Source organism: Nerophis ophidion, linkage group LG27 (assembly GCF_033978795.1).
Source record: "Nerophis ophidion isolate RoL-2023_Sa linkage group LG27, RoL_Noph_v1.0, whole genome shotgun sequence".
Classification (NCBI taxonomy): Eukaryota; Metazoa; Chordata; class Actinopteri; order Syngnathiformes; family Syngnathidae; genus Nerophis; species Nerophis ophidion.
In genome coordinates this window covers 5,696,472-5,720,185 of record NC_084637.1, presented here as the reverse complement: position 1 = coordinate 5,720,185, position 23,714 = coordinate 5,696,472, and the positions used below count along the sequence as shown (strand labels likewise).

Below are 23,714 nucleotides of genomic sequence, written 5' to 3'. Positions count from 1 at the left end.
GCAGAAACAAAATATATATATATATATATATATATTTTCATATTCAGACACCGTAACCAAAAGTTTATTTTTAAATACAAGGTCACAGGAAAAAAAAAACAATGTTGTGTTGTATCCTTCATTCATCAAAAAAACACATTGATCCATGAGCATCACCATTCTTTTCTTTTCTTTTTTGATTTTTAAAAACTTTATTTGTAATATGCAACATTTACATACAAGCAAAGACGTCCATCCATCCATCCATCCATTTTCTACCGCTTATTCCCTTTCGGGGTCGCGGGGGGCGCTGGCGCCTATCTCAGCTACAATCGGGCGGAAGGCGGGGTACACCCTGGACAAGTCGCCACCTCATCGCAGGGCCAACACAGATAGACAGACAACATTCACACTCACATTCACACACTAGGGCCAATTTAGTGTTGCCAATAAACCTATCCCCAGGTGCATGTCTTTGGAAGTGGGAGGAAGCCGGAGTACCCGGAGGGAACCCACGCATTCACGGGGAGAACATGCAAACTCCACACAGAAAGATCCCGAGCCTGGATTTGAACCCAGGACTGCAGCAAAGACGTAATAATGATAATCAAAACAAGTAAAGAAACCAAAAAAAAACAGTACAAAACAGCGCAAGGGGTTATAAGCGCAATAAAGCGACTATATACTCCATATATATATATATATATATATATATATATATATATATATATATATATATATTATTTGTTTTTGCTCACTGGTATTTTTATTTTTATCACATGAAGTATACAATTCAAATAAAAAAAATGTTTGTTTACATATATATATACATATATATATATATATATATATATACATATATATATTAGATAGATAGTAGTTTATTAATTCCGTCAGGAGAGTTCCTTCAGGAAAATTAAAATTCCAGCAGCAGTGTACAGAGTTGAGATCAATTTAAATAAAAGTAAAACGCAAATAATGGGGGTTTAAATGGAAACAAAATAGAGAAATATTACAATAAGAATAAAAACTAAAAAGCAACAATGGGAATAAAAATATAACAGTAGTTAATTATTATTAATTAATTATTATTAATATATATGTATATACATATATATTACACACATATGTATATATGTATATATATATGTTTAAATATACACACACACACAAACACATTTTTACACGTACGTGTGTATATGTGTGTGTAAAATCATAGGCTCACTCAAGTTCCGTAAATAATCCAATTTTGGAGCACAGCATCATAATTTTCACAGCTTTTTGTTTGTTAGAGTGTTAGAGGTGGAAAGCGTTTTAAAGTAAGGTTCTAATTATATTTTTAATGGCACAAAAAATAGGTCGGGTTCGCTATTTATTTTTTAAAACGCAGCCTCGTCTTCAAAAGCAGCAACTTCCGGTTCCGGTGTCGTAGAAAAACATCAGATTTTGGTCAGTTTTTTGTTTCTGCTTACTGGTATTTAGATTTTTGTCACATGAAGTATAACAATCAAGTAAAACATTTTTTTTTGGATGTCAAATTAAATTTTAAAATGATGAAAATAAACCAAACCAAAACATACACTGACCATCCTCCTTGCCGCCAGAGGGCGTATGTTTGGCACTGACGACTCCACTCGGAGCGGAAGTGTCAAGTGTCAACACATCTCATACACGAGGGTGAGAAGCAGCCGCCGGGATTTTAGCCTGCAAAGTATTAATAAATGTATACATTTAAATAACTAAAGTCTTTATACTTACATACATGACTATCGATAGCAATGAAGTTTGCTTATAAGGTGAGTGCTCGTCAGAAAACCTATCGCTTTCTCCCCAGTAGTAGAAATTAGACGATGAATGACAACGTTGATGAAATGCATGGCAGTCTAACATTATATCAACTTTTTATTTGTTCATAAATCCTGTAGTTTCATTGCATTATTTGAAATCGGTCTGGATTTCTATAGAGAAATGTTAAGAGGGAATAAGGGTGTTCCAGGGGTGAATACTGTACATATGTAATGTATGTATGCCTGCAAAAATATTATGCAGCTTATTTTTCCAAATCATAATGTTATTTTATTGTATCTTTTCACTGTGAACAACTTTTTAATGTGTAAAATATGCACACTTATTGTAATAAGTAACTAGATTTTTCAATGTACAGCAAAGGTGTCAAACAGGTCTATACGGCAGGCAGGATGAGTTTAACCTGACTCTCTCCAGATCCTTGTACAAACCCTGTTTCCATATGAGTTGGGAAATTGTGTTAGATGTAAATATGAACATAATACAATCATTTGCAAATCCTTTTCAACCCATATTCAATTGAATGCACAACAAATACAAGATATATGATGTTCAAACTCATAAACTTTGTATTTTTTTTTTGCAAATAATAATTAACTTAGAATTACATGGCTGCAACACGTGCCAAAGTAGTTGGGAAAGGGCATGTTCACCACTGTGTTACATCACCTTTTCTTTTAACAACATTCAAGATAACGGATAAGCGGTTCATTCAATAAAATACAAGACCCATCCATCCATCATCTTCCGCTTATAAGAGGTCAGGTCGCAGGGGCAGCAGCCTAAGCAGGGAAGCCCAGACTTCCCTCCCCCCAGCCACTTAGTCTAGCTCTTCCCGGGGGATCCTGAGGCGTTCCCAGGCCAGCCAGGAGACATAGTCTTCCCAATGTGTCCTGGGTCTTCCCCGTGGCCTACTACCGTTTGGACGTGCCCTAAACACCTCCATAGGGAGGCGTTCGGGTGGCATCCTGACCAGATGCCCGAACCACCTCATCTGGCTCCTCTCGATGTGAAGGAGCAGCGGCTTTACTTTGAGTTCCTCCCGGATGGCAGAGCTTCTCACCCTATCTCTAAAGGAGAGCCCCGCCACCCGGCGTAGGAAAATCATTTCGGCTGCTTGTACCCGTGATCTTGTCCTTTCGGTCGTACCCCAAAGCTCATGACCATAGGTGAGGATGGAAACGTAGATCCACCGGTAAATTGAGAGCTTTGCCTTCCGGCTCAGCTCCTTCTTCACCACAACGGATCGATACAACGTCCGCATTACTGAATTCGCCGCACCAATCCGCCTGTCGATCTCGCGATCCACTCTTCCCCCACTCGTGAACAAGACTCCTTAGTACTTGAACTCTTCCACTTGGGGCAGGGTCTCTTCCCCAACCCGAAGATGGCATTCCACCCTTTTCCGGGCGAGAACCATGAACTCGGACTTGGAGGTGCTGATTCTCATCCCGGTCGCTTCACACTCTGCTGCGAACCGATCCAGTGAGAGCTGAAGATCCCGGCCAGATGAAGCCATCAGGACCACATCATCTGCAAAAAGCAGAGACCTAATCCCGCAGCCACCAAACCGGAACCCCTCAACGCCTTGACTGCGCCTCGAAATTCTGTCCGTAAAAGTTATGAACAGAATCGGTGACAAAGGGCAGCCTTGGCGGACTCCAACCCTCACTGGAAACGTGTCCGACTTACTGCGAGCAATGCGACTTACAAGGCCCCGCCTTCTAAATTATATCACCTATTTAGATGTCCCAGATCCTTGTAGCGAACTACAAGGATCTGGCGAGAGTCAGGTTAGGAGGAGTTTGCCAAGTATAGAAATGAGCCGAAATTTTTGAATGAAAGAAACTGCTGTTCTAAATGTGTCCACTAGATGTCGCAATAGCAATTGTTTGTATCTGTGTAGATCAGGGGTAGGGAACCTATGGCTCTCGAGCCAGATGTGGCTCTTTTGATGACTGCATCTGGCTCTCAGATTAATCTTAACTGACGTTGCTTAACACAATAAGTAATTAATAATCCTGCTGGTAATCACAGTGTTAAAAATAAAGGTCAAAATATAAAACATTCTCATGCATTTTAATCCATCCATCTGTTCCTACCGCACCTGTTCAAGAAGTCGCATTAATGGTCAAGAGTATTTTATTTATGGCGTGGCGCAGTGGGAGAGTGGCCGTGCGCAACCCGAGGGTCACTGGTTCAAATCCCACCTAGAACCAACCTCGTCACGTCCGTTGTGTCCTGAGCAAGACACTTCACCCTTGCTCCTGATGGGTGCTGGTTGGCGCCTTGCATGGCAGCTCCCTCCATCAGTGTGAATGTGTGTGTGAATGGGTGAATGTGGAAGTAGTGTCAAAGCGCTTTGAGTACCTTGAAGGTAGAAAAGCGCTATAAAAGTACAACCCATTTATTTATTATTGGTTAACTTCAGAATAACAATGTTATTAAAAAGAATAAGAGATGCACGCATTTAGTTGTTAAGAGGCATAGAATTCTCTTGTGGGACGACACTGTACAAGGGTACAGGTGCACGGGTTTCTCCTCATTGAGCTAAATTGAATCCTGTCTCTGTTGAATTCCTTGCTTCTTGTCTGTTTAATACATGCCATCAGTGTTTGAACCTGACAGTTGTATTCAGTGTTAAAAATATTATATGGCTCTCACGGAACTACATTTTAAAATATTTGGCTTTCATGGCTCTTTCAGATGATGCTACATATGTAAACAAAATAAATAAACCAGAGCACCAGTCAAGGAAAATGAGCAAACTACACAAATGACATCCTGTAAATTGATTTTGATATTTTTTCATCTTGATGGATTGCATATTAATACCAATGAGTTGACTGATGAACATTATCACATAATTTATTCAGAAAGTATAAATAGCGACAAATAGAGATAGAATACTATTAACCGCAACATGTAAGTGTAAAAAAATAAACCCCAACAACATTATGATTTGTACAGTTTCAGAATGTGCTTGTTTTATTTTCAAACAAAGAACACAATCGGAAGTTGTCTTTATTTTCAAGTTATCGTGCCGTGATTTCACCAGTCCGGCCCCAGTAGGTTTTTCTCCATGTGGCCCCCCGATCTATATTCAGTCTTTGAACAAAAATCTATTCTTTTTTTGTTTGAAGTTTTCAAATCTGCTTGGAGCGGTTTATCGTCAGGGGAATTTAAATTTCTCCAAAGATGGCAACGCTGTAATCAGTCCGGTTGGAAACAGAGTCTCCATTTTTGACCTGAAAAAGTAAGTGGTATACATCTAAAGACATCTCTATTACATCTAATACATCAGTGGTGTGCCATTTATGTTGAGCCATTTAAAAGGGATGCCAATACTTGTGTCTGTCCTTCAGCAACACATCAGAGACTTTACCAGTTTCCACTACAAAGAACATTACAAGTGTGGGTGTATCTCCAGATGGGAACCTGGCAATCCTGGTGGATGAAGGTACTCAACAAATCACTCTTAATTTTTTTGAGACCTTGTGAGAACTAATCCTGTATGTTTTATAACATTCAGATGGCGCAGCGTTGTTGGTCAGTCTCATCACGCGTGCCGTCCTTCATCATTTTCATTTTCACAAACCTGTCAACAGCATCCGCTTCTCACCGGACGGGAGGTAACGGTGTCTGATAGGGCGTACATCCACAACCGCTATGTGTAGATGTACGTACATAACATTGTTTTATTCCTTGCTTACAGGAAGTTTGTCGTCACCAAGGAGAACGTTGCGTTGATGTATCACGCTCCTGGGAAACAGCGGGAATTTAACGCGTTTGTGTTGGACAAAAGTTACTACGGCCCTTATGATGAAACCACATGCATCGACTGGACCGATGACTCCAAGTAAGTCCGAGGCGCTCAATATTTGGAGAACTACAAGCAGGAAAAGAATGTTTTTTGTTTTTCTTTCGCAGGTGTTTTGTGGTCGGCAGCAAAGACATGTCCACTTGGGTGTTTGGTGCGGAGCGCTGGACAAACCTCATCTACTACTCACTGGGTGGACACAAAGACGTCATCGTGGGATGTTTTTTCGAGAGAGACAGCCTGGATGTGAGTTGTTCAGTATTTCCCACAGAACTACCATCCTTTTGTGCTAGTGGGTTACCAAGAATAGAATATAATTCACTTCATTGTCATTGTATTTGCATATAACGATATTAAGGACTCCAACTGTGCGGTAGTGGGAACAAATATGGGGTAAAAATAAATAACACGAGGTGATAAAGGAAAAACGAACAATTAAAATAAACAGACTACTATCCAATACAAATAATAAGCATTCCTGTACAATATACAAAACACTATAGGAATACAAAATACTGTACAACTGCTGTCAGGAATCTGAATCCACCCTGCATTTGTTTTGGTATTGTCATATTGTGTCTTCTTTTTGGGTGGAAGTTGAAAAAACCTGTTCAAGGATTGGTTTGTTTATGAAGCTTGATGTAGTTTCTGTTATTTTAGGAGAGTTTATTGACAAGCATGACTTAGTCAATTTAATTATAGTATTTGGTAAAAGGTTTATTTTTAAGGCCAAAAATAGATATTCACTTAGTATTACTTTTTTTAAAACATTTATTCAGTATTTTTTAACTTTAGAAAGATACATGATTGACAACGATAATGATGCCAAAAAACATGAAAAAAGATGGGAAATCCTTAAAGGCTTATTATGAAAATGTAATAATGTTTATAGATATGCAACAACAGCAACATATATGCTATCAATCAATGTTTACTTATATAGCCCTAAATCACTAGTGTCTCAAAGGGCTGCACAAACTACTACGACATCCTCGGTAGGCCCACATAAGGGCAAGGAAAACTCAGACCCAGTGGGACGTCGGTGACAATGATGACTATGAGAACCTTGGAGAGGAGGAAAGCAATGGATGTCGAGCGGGTCTAACATGATACTGTGAAAGTTCAATCCATAATGGATCCAACACAGTCGCGAGAGTCCAGTCCAAAGCGGATCCAACACAGCAGCGAGAGTCCCGTTTACAGCGGAGCCAGCAGGAAACCATCCCAAGCGGAGGCGGATCAGGAGCGCAGAGATGTCCCCAGCCGATACACAGGCGAGCAGTACATGGCCACCGGATCGGACCGGACCCCCTCCACAAGGGAGAGTGGGACATAGAAGAAAAAGAAAAGAAACGGCAGATCAACTGGTCTAAAAAGGGAGTCTATTTAAAGGCTAGAGTATACAAATGAGTTTTAAGGTGAGACTTAAATGCTTCTACTGAGGTGGCATCTCGAACTGTTACCGGGAGGGCATTCCAGAGTACTGGAGCCCGAACGGAAAACGCTCTATAGCCCGCAGACTATTTTTGGGCTTTGGCAATCACTAATAAGCCGGAGTCCTTTGAACGCAGATTTCTCGCCGGGACATATGGTACAATACAATCGGCAAGATAGGATGGAGCTAGACCGTGTAGTATTTTATACGTAAGTAGTAAAACCTTAAAGTCACATCTTAAGTGCACAGGAAGCCAGTGCAGGTGAGCCAGTATAGGTATATATGTATGTATATATGTATATAAAGGTATATACAGTATAGGTATATATGTATGTATATATGTATATAAAGGTATATACAGTATAGGTATATATGTATGTATATATGTATATAAAGGTATATACAGTATAGGTATATATGTATGTATATATGTATATAAAGGTATATACAGTATAGGTATATATGTATGTATATATGTATATAAAGGTATATACAGTATAGGTATATATGTATGTATATATGTATATAAAGGTATATACAGTATAGGTATATATGTATGTATATATGTATATAAAGGTATATACAGTATAGGTATATATGTATGTATATATGTATATAAAGGTATATACAGTACAGGCGTAATGTGATCAAACTTTCTTGTTCTTGTCAAAAGTCTAGCAGCCGCATTTTGTACCAACTGTAATCTTTTAATGCTAGACATGGGGAGACCCGAAAATAATATGTTACATTAGTCGAGGCGAGACGTAACAAACGCATGGATAATGATCTCAGCATCTTTATATATGCTATCTGTTGTTGTGTTCCCTATTTTTAAGTGTACAAAATGAAGGCGTGTGTTGAGTCTGACTTGGACATAATATGGACTATACACAAATGCTTTTCATGAAAATGTAATTTTGTTTATAACTTATATGCAATCTGTTGTTTCCCTAATTTTTGTTGTTGTACATGGATGAGGGTGTGTGTTGCTGAGCCCGACTTGGACATTGTCTGGACTGGACCTGGTTTTAAAAACCTTTTAGACAAGTCTAATTTCATTAACAACCTGGTCTGATGAAGATAAGGTGATTTTTTTTTTTTTTTTTTTTTTTTTTTAATAAAATAAAATGAGATTTAAAAAAAAGGAAAACAATGACATTTTCTTGGATAAAAAAGAAAGTCAAATCATATAAAACAATTACATAAAAAATAGTAATTAATGATAGTGTTAGTGGACCGGCGACACACACAATCATGTGTGTTTCAGGGACTGTGTCCCTTGCAGACTGTGTTATATATGTTGTGGGAACCAGAATTTTGGTAGCAGAAAGAAACAAGCCTTTTTTGTGTGAGTGGGTGTGAATGGGGGAGGGAGGGGTTTTCTTTGGGGGGTTGATGCACTGATGGAAAGTGTATCTTGTGTGTTTTTGTGTTGATTTAATAAAAAATAAAAAAATAAAAATAAAAATACTGTACAACATGGGCTTCGCGGTGGCAGAGGGGTTAGTGCCTCTGCCTCACAATACGAAGGTCCTGCAATCCTGGGTTCAAATCCAAGCTCGGGATCTTTCTGTGTGGAGTTTGCATGTTCTCCCCGTGAATGCGTGGGTTCCCTCCGGGTACTCCGGCTTCCTCCCGCTTCCAAAGATATGCACCTGGGGATAGGTTGATTGGCAACACTAAATTGGCCCTAGTGTGTGAATGTTGTCTGTCTATCTGTGTTGGCCCTGCGATGAGGTGGCAACTTGTCCAGGGTGTACCCCGCCTTCCGCCCGATTGTAGCTGAGATAGGCGCCAGCGCCCCCCGCGACTCCAAAAAAGGGAACAAGCGGTAGAAAATGGATGGATGGATACTGTACAACATACAGAACAGTGAAGTGAAGTGAATTATATTTATATAGCGCTTTACATAGTGAAACCCAATATCTAAGTTACATTCAAACCAGTGTGGGTGGCACTGGGAGCAGGTGGGTAAAGTGTCTTGCCCAAGGACACAACGGCAGTGACTAGGAAGGGGGAAGCGGGAATCGAACCTGCAACCCTCAAGTTGCTGGCACGACCACTCTACCAACCGAGCTAAACCACCCCAGAACAAGACAAGAGTACCGAAGTGATAAATAACAATCAGTGTCATAAATAACAATCAGTGTCGGACGTATTGCACTCGAAAGTAATATTGCACAGTAGGATATTCCATCCATTTCTACCGCTTATTCCCTTTCGGGGTCGCGGGGGGCGCTGGCGCCTATCTCAGCTACAATCGGGCGGAAGGCAGGGTACACCCTGGACAAGTCGCCACCTCATCGCAGGGCCAACACAGATAGACAGACCACATTCACACTCACATTCACACACTAGGGCCAATTTAGTGTTGCCAATCAACCTATCCCCAGGTGCATGAATTTGGAAGTGGGAGGAAGCCGGAGTACCCGGAGGGAACCCACGCATTCACGGGGAGAACATGCAAACTCCACACAGAAAGATCCCGAGCCTGGATTTGAACCCAGGACTGCAGGAACTTCGTATTGTGAGACGCACTAACCCCTCTGCCACCGTGAAGCCCGGTTCTATCATTTATATATTAAATAAAATATTGTGATACATTATTGCAGAAGGTTGCAATATATATTGCGATGTTGATGTCCTACCCCTGCTTTCATGCTAGTTTCCGAAAGTTTCAATAAGACCATAAAAAGTCACTAGGTTTGTTGCTAGTCACTGTATGTGAAAAACAGAATATAGAGGGGTCTAAATACTTGCTAAGTATCACAACAAAGTTGCTAAATTTGCTTATTTTCTGGCAGTCCAAGTGTGTAATAGCTGTGTTAAAAACAGAAGTCCTGATGCCATTTTTTTTTTACTCTTTAGAAAGAAATATATGCAGAACAATGTTGTTGATTTTCAGTTTTTCCACATCGGATAGAAGAGTCCTCATGATTGTGCTTTTGTCGACAGCTGTACACAGTCAGCCAGGACGGGACGTTGTGTATCTGGGAGAGTGACACCGAGCTGGACGGCCTCGTTTTGACAAAAAAAACGGACGAAGCCAAGATGCCGTCGCAGGCGGACGACCAGGGCGAAGAGGAAGAAGAAGAAGAAGAGAAGGAAGCTCAAGAAGGGCAGGTCATCCGAGGGAAACCTCAGAACTTCAAAAACAAGGAGAAAACTAAGAATGTCCGATACAAGCAGATGAGCAAGTAAGCTAACTTTCAGATTAAAATTTCACATTTCTCTCTTGCATTTATTTCCGAGTAAGTGATACACTTTCTATTCCACACCTAAGGCATTTTTTCAACAAAGAAGGCGACTTTAATAACCTGACAGCAGCTGCTTACCACAAGCCCACTCACATCCTGGTGACGGGTTTCGCCTCTGGAATCTTCCACCTGCATGAACTGCCGGAGTTCAACCTCATCCACTCACTCAGGTAAGAAGCATAGAGGGGTGAGCACCGAAACCCGGTTCCATAAAGTCATTTCAGTGCCAAATGGATGCAGTCCCAGCAAACTGCAACACATGCTTCGCAATGATGTTGTAAAAGTAACTTCTTGTTCAGTTGAATCATTTATACAGAACATTTCAAAACAACCTCAGTTGGCATAAGTGCTGTAAAGACATAAGATAAACACATTCTTAAATAGTGCAAAGCAGTGTCACATGTAGGGCTGGGCGATATCACTAAAAAATGTATCACGATATAAATGTTTCATATCAGTTGATATCGATAATTATCGATAAAAAAAATATTCTAAATAAAGACCAGGAGAAAAAAGGCTGAATTTAAATACTTTTATTTTAAATATAACCTTTAACCTTTGGAACGAGGTCAGCATTAAGAAAAACAGTCAAATAAATGAAAATACTGGTCGATGTGCAAATATTGACATTAAATAAATGCTTACTCAGACTTCTCAACTATGCTGAGCGGTAGCATGTCCTTCGCTAATTGACACACCCCTGCATCCCTTATTTCTTTATAATGTTTAAAATTTTTGTCTTATGGCACTGCTGCCGAGTGCCTCTCGATGGTGGTCTGTTGTTGCCGCTCCGGTGCTGTTCCACTTGCACCGGCTGATGTTGTGGCTGTTTGCCGCTGTACTCCAGCGGGTGAGAGCGGCTCAAGGTGGTAAAATAAGTTTGTCGTGTTCCAAGACTTGGTCGGGACTACGACCTTGCAAAGTTTGCAGACAGTATTACTCTGATTCGTATCGGACTTAAACAATCCAAAATACTGCCAAACTGGTTTCCTTTTTTATTTACAATTTCATCTCGTGCTGCCGCGCTCATATTCCCGTTTCGTTGATTTACGTGGACCCCGACTTAAACAAGTTGAAAAACTTATTGGGGTGTTACAATTTAGTGGTCAATTGTATGGAATATGTACTGAACTGTGCAATCTACTAATAAAAGTATCAATCAATCGTTGCTTTTTTTTTTTTCCTGTTAGCATTTCCCAGAATGCCTTGCGGTCCGTGATAGGTCGAGAGGCTAAAGCCTTTCCTTTGCCTACACCCCCCAGAATGCCGTGCGGTTCCCGCTCTGCGTTTCTTACTATTTTTTTTCTAACAGAACTCAGTGAAATTATCGAACGTTCTATCGACCCCATTTTCTATTGATATTGATCACATGTCTATCGCGATATGTATCGTTATCGTTTTATCGCCCAGCCCTAGTCACATGTACATTTTAATACAGTGGAATTAATAAAATACTACAATAACAATTAACAACGGCTCTGGCTAAGGAGGAAAGACCCCCCTCTGATCACCAAAATAAATCAATACTCATGCTGAGGCTGGTTAGATGCAAAGGGGGGTGCTTTTGGGACGCCAGAATGCACCGCGGAACCTACTTGAGGCGTCGTGGGCCCAGTCAGCGAAACGTCCATGAGAGTAGGAGCCCACTTGAAAACCCTGATGATGCGTCTGCCCAGCCTGCAGCAACAAAGAGAATAACTCTGTGTCTTTAAGTCTTCAACACGGGAGGTAGGAGGTGGCACTTAAGATTATAACATCTTCTCCTGTGTATTTGGAAACATTAAACCTTAAACCAGGGGTGGGCATTACGTCGATCGCGATCGACTGGTCGATCTCGGAGGGTGTGTCAGTCGATCTCAAGCCAGGCATTAAAAAATAGACATAAAAATGCGCAATCATCAATCATACCAAGACTTCACTTTCGTCAGTTGTTTGACATTCTCGGCACCTGAGGATCTTGTGAGATGACGCTGGCTGCTGCGAGCTCATATTTAAGAAAAAAATCACTAACAGGGCGGACGCAGAGAAACACATTTTATTTCTAGAGTTTTGACCTACTGTCAAAACTCTAAAGACCGACTGCACAGTTCCTGTCTTCACCATAAAAGACCTGTTTCATCCTGCCTGTGCTAACAAAATAAGAGTCTCAGAAAGCTAGCGTGCACAAGCTTGCAAGCTACGGAGTTTGATGCCAATGTATTTCTCCCCCGCCCTCAGCGACCGCTTTCTCACTTGCTTGCCCACCCGCACAGTCACTGACGTCACTCACCTGCTGCCAGACATTAAAGGGCCACACACATATGCTACTCTCATAACAAAGTGTTTAAAAACCAGTATGCAAGTTGGACAAATGAGATGACAAATCCAACCACTTTCATGTGGTATTGGACAGAAAGGAGGACTTTTTTTTTTCCTCCATTTGAAAATGCGGACGTTATCAGCACCACTGTCTAATTCCAATCAATGCAAGTCATCAGAATCAAATACACCAACTTATATTCTTGTCTTCATGAAAGAAAGGAATCTATGTGTGTTAAACATGCTTGTATTATCATTAAACACCATTAACTTGTTAACAAAAATGTCTCTTTCATAAATAAATAAATATAAATTATAAATAGGAATGAGGTAGATCTCCTCGACTCGGTCAATTGAAAAGTAGCTCACCTGCAGAAAAAGTGTGAGCGCCCCTGCCTTAAACAAAGTGCAAAAAGATATCCCATAAAAAGATTCAAATGTAATAAATAAATAAAATGTATAAAATAACAAACGGCCAAGATATTCCGCCTAATTGGATTTGAGCCGCAGGGAGTACAAACATGTTTGTAGCCTAAATTTAAACTGGCTCTGGGTCTTGTAACTAATGTAGCGTCCCGACAGAATCACATAGTCTGACGCTCTTTTTAAGTGTGTTACTGCCATTAACATGCCAGCAGAACTTTGCTGTCACCGCAGAGCTAGGCTGGCCACAACAACAACAACATATCACTTCCTCATCATGCACAAATGACGGTTAGGTAAGCAAAGTTGCAATTATGAACCCCCGGAATTACGACTATCAATATTAGTATTATCAATACTATCAATATATTTATTTTTTACTTTTATTTAAATTGATCACAACTCTGTACACTGCTGCTGGAAATGTAATTTTCCTGAAGGAACTCTCCTGAAGGAATCAATAAAGTACTATCTATCTATCTATCCATCCATCTATCTATCTATCTATCTATCTATCTATCTATCTATCTATCTATCTATCTATCTATCTATCTATCTATCTATCTATCTATCTATCTATCTATCTATCTATCTATCTATCTATCTATCTATCTATCTATCTATCTATCTATCTATCTATCTGTCTAGTCGCGTCTTGCATATTCTCTATGTATTTTCTGTATCGCTTTAATAATTTTTGCATTTTTTTTTTTTGTATATTTTATTACTTATTTTTGAATGAATTACTTAGGTTTCTATGGATGTTCTTATTCATCCAGGTCATTCTTTTCTCGTGGAATTCAATCAAACGCAAATTAGAAGACGTTTCGTCTCCCATACAAGAAGGCGTCTTCAGTTCCTCCTCATAGACTCACTGGTCAGATGGAGTCTTAGACTTAGATTGATCAAATATAGAGAGAGGAGAAACTTCTTCTAATACAACCCAACAGTTCAGTTGCGATTGCTTGAATGCCCTGAGAATATTACTGAGATAACATAGAATTTATATAATTATGTATTTTAAATACATGTCAGTTCAACTTGAATTTCACAAAATTTCATGACAATAAAAAAGTTTTTAGTTTGTTGGTTTTAAAGTACATACTTGGTACTTGTATAGATTTTAAGGGGTCGTATTATAATGTTTTCTATACATTTAAAACACTTTGTTTTGGTCTACATAACATGTAACAGTGGTGCTTCGGTCAAAACATTTGCTTATATACTGTTTTACAGATTTAAATAAGCCGCTTTCTGACTGTCTCTTCGGGACGCGGAGTCTAATTTATGTGGCAAAGTCCTCTTCCAGGCATTGTGGTAGTTTTTAGCGCTTCCTTAACGAGTCTACAGTATGCTAATTTGTATTATAAATGGCAACAGCATTGAATGCATGTATAAGCCAGTCTGCCCCACAACGAGAGGATAGAGGAAAAATTAATGAACTTACAACTTCGATAAAATGGTGGACTTGTGCAAAGATCTTTGCTTAAACCTCTACCATATACAGAGTTATCTGCTTATGTAACTAAGACCAAATATGTTACTTAAGTCTCAAATTCTAAACAGTTCTGTTTGGGATGGGTTTTGAAGAAGATAAGGTTGCTTTATTATAATATTTGCCATGCCTCCATGATTTTGTTTCACATTTTTGGAGGCTTTTGCAGAGCCCAAATACACAAAAAACTTTACCAACATGTAAGAAGTGAATTGTGAAGTGAATTATATTTATATAGCGCTTTTCTCTAGTGACTCAAAGCGCTTTACATAGTGAAACCCAATATCTAAGTTACATTTAAACCAGTGTGGGTGGCACTGGGAGCAGGTGGGTAAAGTGTCTTGCCCAAGGACACAACGGCAGTGACTAGGATGGCGGAAGCGGGAATCGAACCTGCAACCCTCAAGTTGCTGACACGGCCGCTCTACCAACCGAGCTATGCCGCCGTAGGAAAAGTTGGTTTTGCATAATAGAACCCATTTATAATGTAAACAAAACCCATCCATACAGAGGCTGTTCAGCAAAAACCTGCAAATGGAAATGTTTATTTTGTCAAATTAAGTGTCTCTCCTTTTAGATGCTTCATAGGTGGCGTTTTTCCTAAAATCCTCAGTGCCTTGCCATGTTTTGTTATTGTGTCGTTATTAAAATGATAAATGGGTTGTACTTGTATAGCGCTTTTCTACCTTCAAGGTACTCAAAGCGCTTATTATTGTCAATAATGCTTTATGCGTGTGTGCGTATGCATATGTTTTCTTCTCTTCCTCCAATTTTTTTATAATTTAATTATTTTTATACAGTACTTTGTGTATGAAAAGGGCTATATATATGTTGTATCATTCTTTTATTTTTCCATATTTAACGTATTGTGTTGAAATTTGGGGAAATGTTTATAAAACAAACATAGACCCAATCATAAAACTTCAAAAAAGGGTCATTAGAATAATACACAAAGCCTGCTACTATGAACATACCAATCCCTTATTTATGAGTTCAAATGTGTTAAAATTTTCCGACATTGTGTTTTTAAAAACAATGGAAATTATATTTCGAGTAAAGAACAACAGCCTTCCTGCTTGTATTCTCAGGCTATTTCATTTAAGAGGAGAAAACTATAATTTACGGGGGATATCGATTTTTGAAATGGGTAAAGCGAGAACAAATATAAAATACAAATGTATTACAGTTTTAGGAGTTAAATGGTGGAACAAGCTCAGTGATGAGCTGAAGACATGCAATTATTTGGTAAGGTTTAAGAAAACATTGAAAGGTGAAATAATTCAAAATTATAAAATATAGTCACAATTACTTTCATCCCATGGATTTTTGATTTATTTACTTTTTTATGTTGATGTTCCAGGCAATCTAATTCTCTGTGAAGGTATAGGATAGGCAAATATAAGCTTTGGCTTCAGCCTATTCCTTTTTTGGTCATTCTTTTTCTTTTTTTTTATGTGTAAATGTGCATTATTGTATACATATAACATGTACTGTAAAACTGATCACACACAATGGTTGATTGATTTGATTTGATTGATTATATGACCGAAATAAACTTATTTCATTCATTCATTCATATAAATGCAGTTTGATTTGATTAGTATTTCAGACCGCAGGATCACTTCCGTAGCTCTAAACAACTCCGGCGACTGGATCACATTTGGCTGCTCAGGTGAGAATTGTTTTTCTTACATTTTTTTTATCTTGGGAATTTCACGTTTGGCTGAACTGATGCCGACATTTCAGGGATGGGTCAACTGCTGGTGTGGGAGTGGCAGAGTGAATCCTACGTTTTCAAGCAACAAGGACACTTCAACAACATGGCGTCACTGGCTTACTCGCCAGACGGACAGTACATCGCCACAGGGGGAGATGATGGAAAAGTGAGCGCGACCAGAAGAAGAAAATGACGAGATATATGTTAAAATTGGGAGTGACAGTCAAGTTTATTTTTGTAGGTCAAAGTTTGGAACACCAACAGCTGCCTTTGCTTCGTGACATTCACGGAGCACACCAGCAGCATCACCAACGTCACATTTACTTCCAGTGGCTTTGTTGTCGTCAGCGCATCCCTGGACGGGACGGTTCGAGCGTTTGACCTACACAGGTAACTGCGTCAGAAACTACGGCCCTATAAACCGATCAGGTGATCTTACTTCCTTTTATTTACCCGCTCAAGGTACCGAAACTTCCGCACGTTCACGTCGCCTCGGCCTGCACAGTTCTCGTCCCTCGCAGTAGATGCCAGTGGAGAGCTGGTGAGCGCAGGAGCTCAGGATTCCTTTGAGATCTTCTTGTGGTCCATGCAGACCGGAAGACTTCTGGAGGTGCGCACTTGTTTTTCAGAGCATTGGTTGTAGGGTTGCGCACTATAGATGATATAAATCAGGGGTCGGGAACCTTTTTGGTTGAGAGAGCCATGAAAGCCAAATATTTTAAAATGTATTTCCGTAAGAGCCGTATAATATTTTTAACTCCGAATAAAACTGTCAGGTTCAAACACTGATGACATCTATTAAACAGACAAGAAGCAAGGAATTAAACAGAGACAGGATTCAATTTAGCTCAATGAGGAGAAACCCGTAGACCTGTACCCTTGTACATTGTCGTCCCAGGGTCTGACAAGAGAATTCTACGCCTCATCTTTTATTTGGACTTTCCCTGCGTGCATCTCTTATTCTTTTTAATAACATTGTTATTCTGAAGCTAACCAATAATAAATAAAATACTTTTGACATCTTGAACAGGTGCGATAGAAATGGATGGATGGATTCAAATGCATGAGAATGTTTTATATTTTGAACGTTATTTTTAACACTGTGATTACTAGCGGAATTACTAATTGCTTATCGTGTTAAGCAACGTCAACTAAGATTTATCTGAGAGCCAGATGCAGTCATCAAATGAGCCACATCTGGCTCTAGAGCCATAGGTTCCCTACCCCTGATATAAATGATATACATTTGGTCGACGATTGAATTTTTAAAACTGTTGTTCAATCGTGATTAAGTAAAGTACCAATTAGGGATGCACCGAAATGAAAATTTGTGGCCGAATCCGAATAAAATTTAAACGCTTGGCCGAAGGCCGAATACCGAATAATGAATGCAGTTTTTCACAATTTTTTAAATATTGCATAAATAGCCTAGAATAAATATTTAGACATGTTTTTCAAATAAAGTAATTTTCTATTGAATATTGACATTTTTTAAATATTCCAGTAGCCTTTGCTTTTCAAAAAAAGCACGTTTTTCATTTATATTAGGCCTTCAAACAAAACATGCATTCCAAAAAAAAAATAAAGTGCATTAAAGTGGATAAACCCACAACAAATGAATTATTGTCCTTTTGGCAAAAGTCTGCTTAGATAGGCACAGTAGATATGCTAATAATGTAAACAGAAGGCTCATGTAAATCTCAATTAAGTGTGTGCTTGTAACCTCTTACACTTATACAGGTAGCCTACACAACAGGCTAATAATGTAAACAGAGGCCCCACTAAATCTCAATTAAGTGTGTGCTTGTAACCACTTATACAGGTACACAACATATCCCAACGTCACCCCGTCACTGCACGTTGGTTGATTGCGTCACCGCGTCAAAAAATTGCGTCACACGCCACTATTCGGCCTTGTTTTTAACTCATTCCACCGAAGGCCGAATGTGGCTTTTTTTGCCATATTCGGCCGAATATATTCGGTTACCGATTAATCGGTGCATCCCTAGTACCAATGATTGTCACATAGCAACTAGGTGTGGCAAAATTATTTTCTGCATTTGACCCATCACCCTTGATCACCCCCTGGGAGGTGAGGGGAGCAGTGGTGCCGCACCCGGGAATCATTTTTGGTGATTTAACCCCCAATTCAACCCTTAATGCTGAGTGCCAAGCAGGGAGGTAATGGGTCCCATTTTTATAGTCTTTGGTATGACTCAGCCGGGGTTTGAACTCCCAACCTACCGATCTCAGGGCGGACACTCTAACCACTAAGCCATGTTGATGACATATTCGAAGCGTATCCTGCAAATTTTACAGTGACAAGCGAACGAACGCGTCCTCAACTCACTGTAGCATTGTTGGTAGCAGCTTATGTTCCTCCACGGTGCAAAGCCACTTCTAAGTCAATAATTCTCGCCTCCATGGCGGAAAATAAACTATGTTTATTACGAGTATCATCCCTGGAGGTCGATAAACAGCTAAACATTTTACACTAAACACTGTAGGAGGATACAATAAGCCATGCTAACCGCTAAGGTGGAGCTCTTGAATGTAAACAAAGGGTGTTGTATTGATACAAATATCAACAGTAATAATACTGTTATAGTAGATCTTTATATTAATACAGATATTTACCATTGTTGATAATACAGTAATTTTACTACCGAAAAATATTTTGTTGTGTCTGTTATTGTTTTCAAACTCAGGAAATAAGTCCCAAGACACAGTAGGTCTCTGGCAAATACCAACGTGTTTAAATCAAAGCCGATCCATCCATTTTCTATCGCTTGTCCTTCTTGGGGGTGCTGTAGCCTATCCCAGCTGCACTCGGGCGGAAGGCGGGTTACACCCAGGACAAGTTACTAGGCTAGACTACTGCAACTCACTTTTTGTCGGGATCCCCAGCAAGAACATCGAGAAGTTGCAGTACTTACAAAATAGTGCTGCTAGGATCCTGATAAAAGTGCGGAAATACGACCACAACACACCGGTTCTCAAATCCCTTCACAGACTTCCTGTTCCACAAAGTCTCCGTACTAACTCACCAAGTTTTCCATGGAAATGCCCCCCTCTACCTCAAAAAAACTGCTCACCCCCAATTCCTCCACACGGCACCTATGCTCCGGACAGGCTAACCTCCTCCAACAAAAAGCTCCGAACTATGGGAGCCTGGGCTTTCTGCTCCGCCGCTCCCAGTCTGTGGAAGGCTTTCCCTGACCACCTGAGGACACCACAGACTGTGAATGCTTTTTTTCTTTTTTTTAAAAAGGCTTAAAAACCCTATTTTTGAAAAATAAGCCTTTTTTAGATCTATTTGAGCTAGTTCTAGCTATTAGGCTGTTGTAGTTTATTTTTTATTTTTTACTATTTATTTTACTTGTTGGGGGCAGTTATTTGTGGTTTTTGCGTTATTTTTTTTTAAATGCACTGTAGTACTTTGAGGTGGTTTGTCTAATGTAAAGTGCTTTTACAAATAAAATCTATTATTATTAAAATGATTATTATTATAAGTCGCCACCTCATCACAGGGCCAACAAACATTTGGAAAAAAATTTGATATTTAGTTGCTAATTGTAATCCTTCGATGATCTTGAAAATGTTTATGTATTATTATTAACATTGGTTTGGCCAATGCTGCCCCCCGTAATTAGTTGGTATTGAATCGGTAAGCAAATCTGTAGTATCGCCCACACAAAATGTTAAGTTTCCAAACAACAGAAGAATAATTATTTTTTACATCTTAACAGAAGTGTTGATAGAGCCATGTTACAACAGAGAATAACCAGATATTAACATTAAATAGGTTAATAGTAATTTTGAAACAATACAGGAAATAATACAATATGTTACAAAATGTCAACAGCCAATTGAGGAGACTTTGTAACCGTTTTGAATTTGTTTTTTTATTTTTTACTATACATTTCAAATCATATATCATGATATGTTATGTTAAGATAACAGGCTGTAATATATATTGCAATTAAGATTTAAGGCCACATCGCAGAGCCATAGTTGGTAGTAATTTGAATAAAGATAACGCCATCCGCCTCCTTCCTTTGTTTAGGTTTTAGGTGGTCATGAGGGTCCCGTCAGCTGCTTGTGTTTCAGTCCGGTTAAGTCCATCTTAGCCAGCGCCTCATGGGATCGTACAATTCGGCTGTGGGACATGATGGACAGCTGGCAAGTGAAGGAGACGCTTCACCTCACCGCTGATGGTAAACAATCGTCAATCACAATGAATGTTTAAAAATATTCTTACAATGTTTTGCCTTTTTCTTCTCCTCAGCTTTGTCAGTGGCTTACCGCCCTGATGGTGAAGAGTTGGCAGTTGCCTCTTTAAATGGCGAGATCTCTTTCTGGAACCCCAACACGGCAGCGCAGGTCGGCTCAGTGGCAGGACGTCACGACCTGGAGACAGGCCGCAAGGAAACTGATAAAGTCACCGCCAAGCAGATGTCCAAAAGCAGGTGAGTAGCAAGATTGGGTCCGTTATTTTCAACTCAAGTCACCGTATAAAATCCTAAAAATGACACGCGTGCCATGTCTAGGTGCTTCACGTCACTGTGCTACTCTGCCGACGGGGAGTCCATCCTGAGTGGCGGCCAGTCCAAGTTTGTCTGCATCTACAATGTCAGGGAGCAGATGCTCATAAAGAAGTTTGAGATCTCATGTAACCTGTCCTTCGACGCCATGGAGGTCAAGATTCTCATTGGAAACGTGAAGACTTGTTGTTGTGAGAATTCTGTATTTCACAGTTGTGCTCACGTTTTACCTTTTAGGAGTTCTTGGACCGACGTAAGATGACTGAGTTCGGCAGCCTTGCCCTTGTGGACGAGGGAGCCGGGGATGGAGATGGGGTCAACATTAGTCTACCTGGGGTCAGAAAAGGTAAGACTTCAGCGCTTATATAGGACAAGGAGAAAATGTTTTTAATCACAAGTCTTACTATCAGCAGGTTTGCTTCTTGTTGAGATGAGGGATATGTGCTTTAATGTTGAATGTTTCAAAATAAGTCCAATCAGACCAGAAAATGTTGCTAAATTGTGCGATCGTCGCTTTTTTTTGGGAAAAGACAATTTAGAGAGGTCTGAATTAAGGGTGTCAGATGATCACAGTTGCTTCACGGTGGCAGAGGGGTTAGTGCGTCTGCCTCACAATACGAAGGTCCTGCAGTCCTGGGTTCAATTCCAGGCTGAGGATCTTTCTGTGTGGAGTTTGCATGTTCTCCCCGTGACTGCGTGGGTTCCCTCCGGGTACTCCGGCTTCCTCCCACTTCCAAAGACATGCACCTGGGGATAGGTTGATTGGCAACACTAAATTGGCCCTAGTGTGTGAATGTGAGTGTGAATGTTGTCTGTCTATCTGTGTTGGCCCTGCGATGAGGTGGCGACTTGTCCAGGGTGTACATCGCCTTTCGCCCGATTGTAGCTGAGATAGGCGCCAGCGCCCCCCGTAACCCCGAAAGGGAATAAGCGCTAAGAAATGGATGGGATGGAGATGATCACAGTTAATTAATTACAGTCATATTGTTGTATAGGGCAGCACGGTCGGAGAGGGGTTAGTGCATATGCCTCACAATACGAAGGTCCTCAGTAGTCCTGGGTTCAATCCCGGGCTCGGGATCTTTTTGTGTGGAGTTTGCATGTTCTCCCTGTGACTGCGTGGGTTCCCTCCAGGTAGTCCGGCTTCCTCCCACTTCCAAAAACATGCACCTGGGGATAAATTGATTGGCAACACTAAATTGGCCCTAGTGTGTGAATGTGAGTATGAATGTTGTCTGTCTATCTGTGTTGGCCCTGCGATTAGGTGGCGACTTGTCCAGGGTGTACATCGCCTTCCGCCGGAATGCAGCTGAGATAAGCTCTAGCACGCCTCGCGACCCCGAACGGGACAGGTGTTAGAAAATGGATGGATGGACAGTCATATTGTTATGTTTGTTTATGTTTTTAATCTATAACATTACAGCGACTTTGCGAGTGTCCTCACCCTCTTAATGTGCTGGACATGTAGGGAGTGGAAAACAATGCTCAGTTACAACCTGAAGTGGGCATTGATTGGCTGTCATTGTGTTTGGACTTGTTTAACAGAAGGTGGTTGGCTCCCACTGTGGTTGAGTGGGCGAGAGAAGGAGTGGTAGGACTCTGTTGTCCCTTGGGATGGATACCTTTCACATTTGAATTGATACACTCCTAATTCCTGGTACCATGGAATCCATACCCATAGACTTAGACAGACGTTATTGATCCACAAGGGAAATTGTTCCACACAGTGGCTCATTTCAAAATATGGAGATGGGAAGGATGGAAACGATAATGCAGGTATTAAGTAGACTAAAAATGTACCCATAGTAGCAATATAAAATATAACATGTAATATTTACATACCGTATTTTTCGGACTATAGGTCGCAGTCTTCTCCACAGTCCAGCGGGGGGGGGGGGGGGGTGGGTAAACCCAAAAAATAATAATAATAATTTAAAAAAAATTTTTTTTATAGTTTGGCCAAGTCTCACCTCCGGCCAAACTACAAAAAAAAACGCGACTTATTGTCCGAAAAATACGGTATTATATATACAGTATATAATTAGGGATGCACCGATTAATCGGTAACCGAATATATTCGGCCGAATATGGCAAAAAAAGCCACATTCGGCCTTCGGTGGAATGAGTTAAAAACAAGGCCGAATAGTGGCGTGTGACGCAATTTTTGGACGCGGTGACGCAATCAACGAACGTGCAGTGACGCGGTGACGTTGGGATATGTTGTGTACCTGTATAAGTGTATGAGGTTACAAGCACACACTTATTGAGATTTAGTGGGGCCTCTGTTTACATTATTAGCCTGTTGTGTAGGCTACCTGTATAAGTGTATGAGGTTACAAGCACACACTTAATTGAGATTTACTTGAGCCTTCTGTTTACATTATTAGCATATCTACTGTGGCTAAGCAGACTTTTGCCAAAAGGACAATAATTCATTTGTTGTGGGTTTATCCACTTTAATGCACTTTATTTTTTTTGGAATGCATGTTTTGTTTGAAGGCCTACTATAAATGAAAAACCTTGTGCTTTTTTTGAAAAGCAAAGGCTACTGGAATATTAAAAAAATGTCAATATTCAATATAAAATTACTTTATGCGAAAAACATGTCTAAATATTTATTCTAGGCTATTTATGCAATATTTAAAAAATTGTGAAAAACTGCATTCATTTTTCGGTATTCGGCCTTCTGCCAAGCTTTTAAATTTTATTCGGGTTCGGCTTCGGCCACAAATTTTCATTTCGGTGCATCCCTATATATAATATATACCGTATTTTCCGCACAATAAGGCGCACCTATAAACCTCAAATTTTCTCAAAAGCTGACAATGCGCCTTATAATCTGGTTTGCCTTATATATAGACCAATATTGAGCCACAATAAGCGGTAGAAATGGATGGATGGAGGTCTCCCAACTACGGTAAGCAGCCACCAACTTCATTT

The 23,714-nt window shown here is 40.0% G+C and overlaps 1 protein-coding gene across 1 annotated transcript in view; it reads left to right on the top strand.

Moving 5' to 3' along the window:
• The first annotated feature begins 1,600 nt into the window (after positions 1–1,600).
• Positions 1,601–23,714, top strand: part of pwp2h (PWP2 small subunit processome component) — a 32,578-nt gene continuing 10,464 nt past the window's right edge. The window contains exons 1-16 of the mRNA XM_061889246.1: positions 1,601–1,775; positions 4,929–5,041; positions 5,151–5,245; positions 5,318–5,417; positions 5,501–5,644; positions 5,716–5,851; positions 9,996–10,237; positions 10,324–10,467; positions 16,115–16,185; positions 16,260–16,396; positions 16,472–16,620; positions 16,693–16,840; positions 20,297–20,447; positions 20,519–20,699; positions 20,781–20,928; positions 21,012–21,120. Coding sequence (XP_061745230.1) covers positions 1,758–1,775; positions 4,929–5,041; positions 5,151–5,245; positions 5,318–5,417; positions 5,501–5,644; positions 5,716–5,851; positions 9,996–10,237; positions 10,324–10,467; positions 16,115–16,185; positions 16,260–16,396; positions 16,472–16,620; positions 16,693–16,840; positions 20,297–20,447; positions 20,519–20,699; positions 20,781–20,928; positions 21,012–21,120 — 2,086 coding nt within the window. The 5' untranslated portion in view covers positions 1,601–1,757. The remainder of the gene's footprint in view (positions 1,776–4,928; positions 5,042–5,150; positions 5,246–5,317; positions 5,418–5,500; positions 5,645–5,715; positions 5,852–9,995; positions 10,238–10,323; positions 10,468–16,114; positions 16,186–16,259; positions 16,397–16,471; positions 16,621–16,692; positions 16,841–20,296; positions 20,448–20,518; positions 20,700–20,780; positions 20,929–21,011; positions 21,121–23,714) is intronic.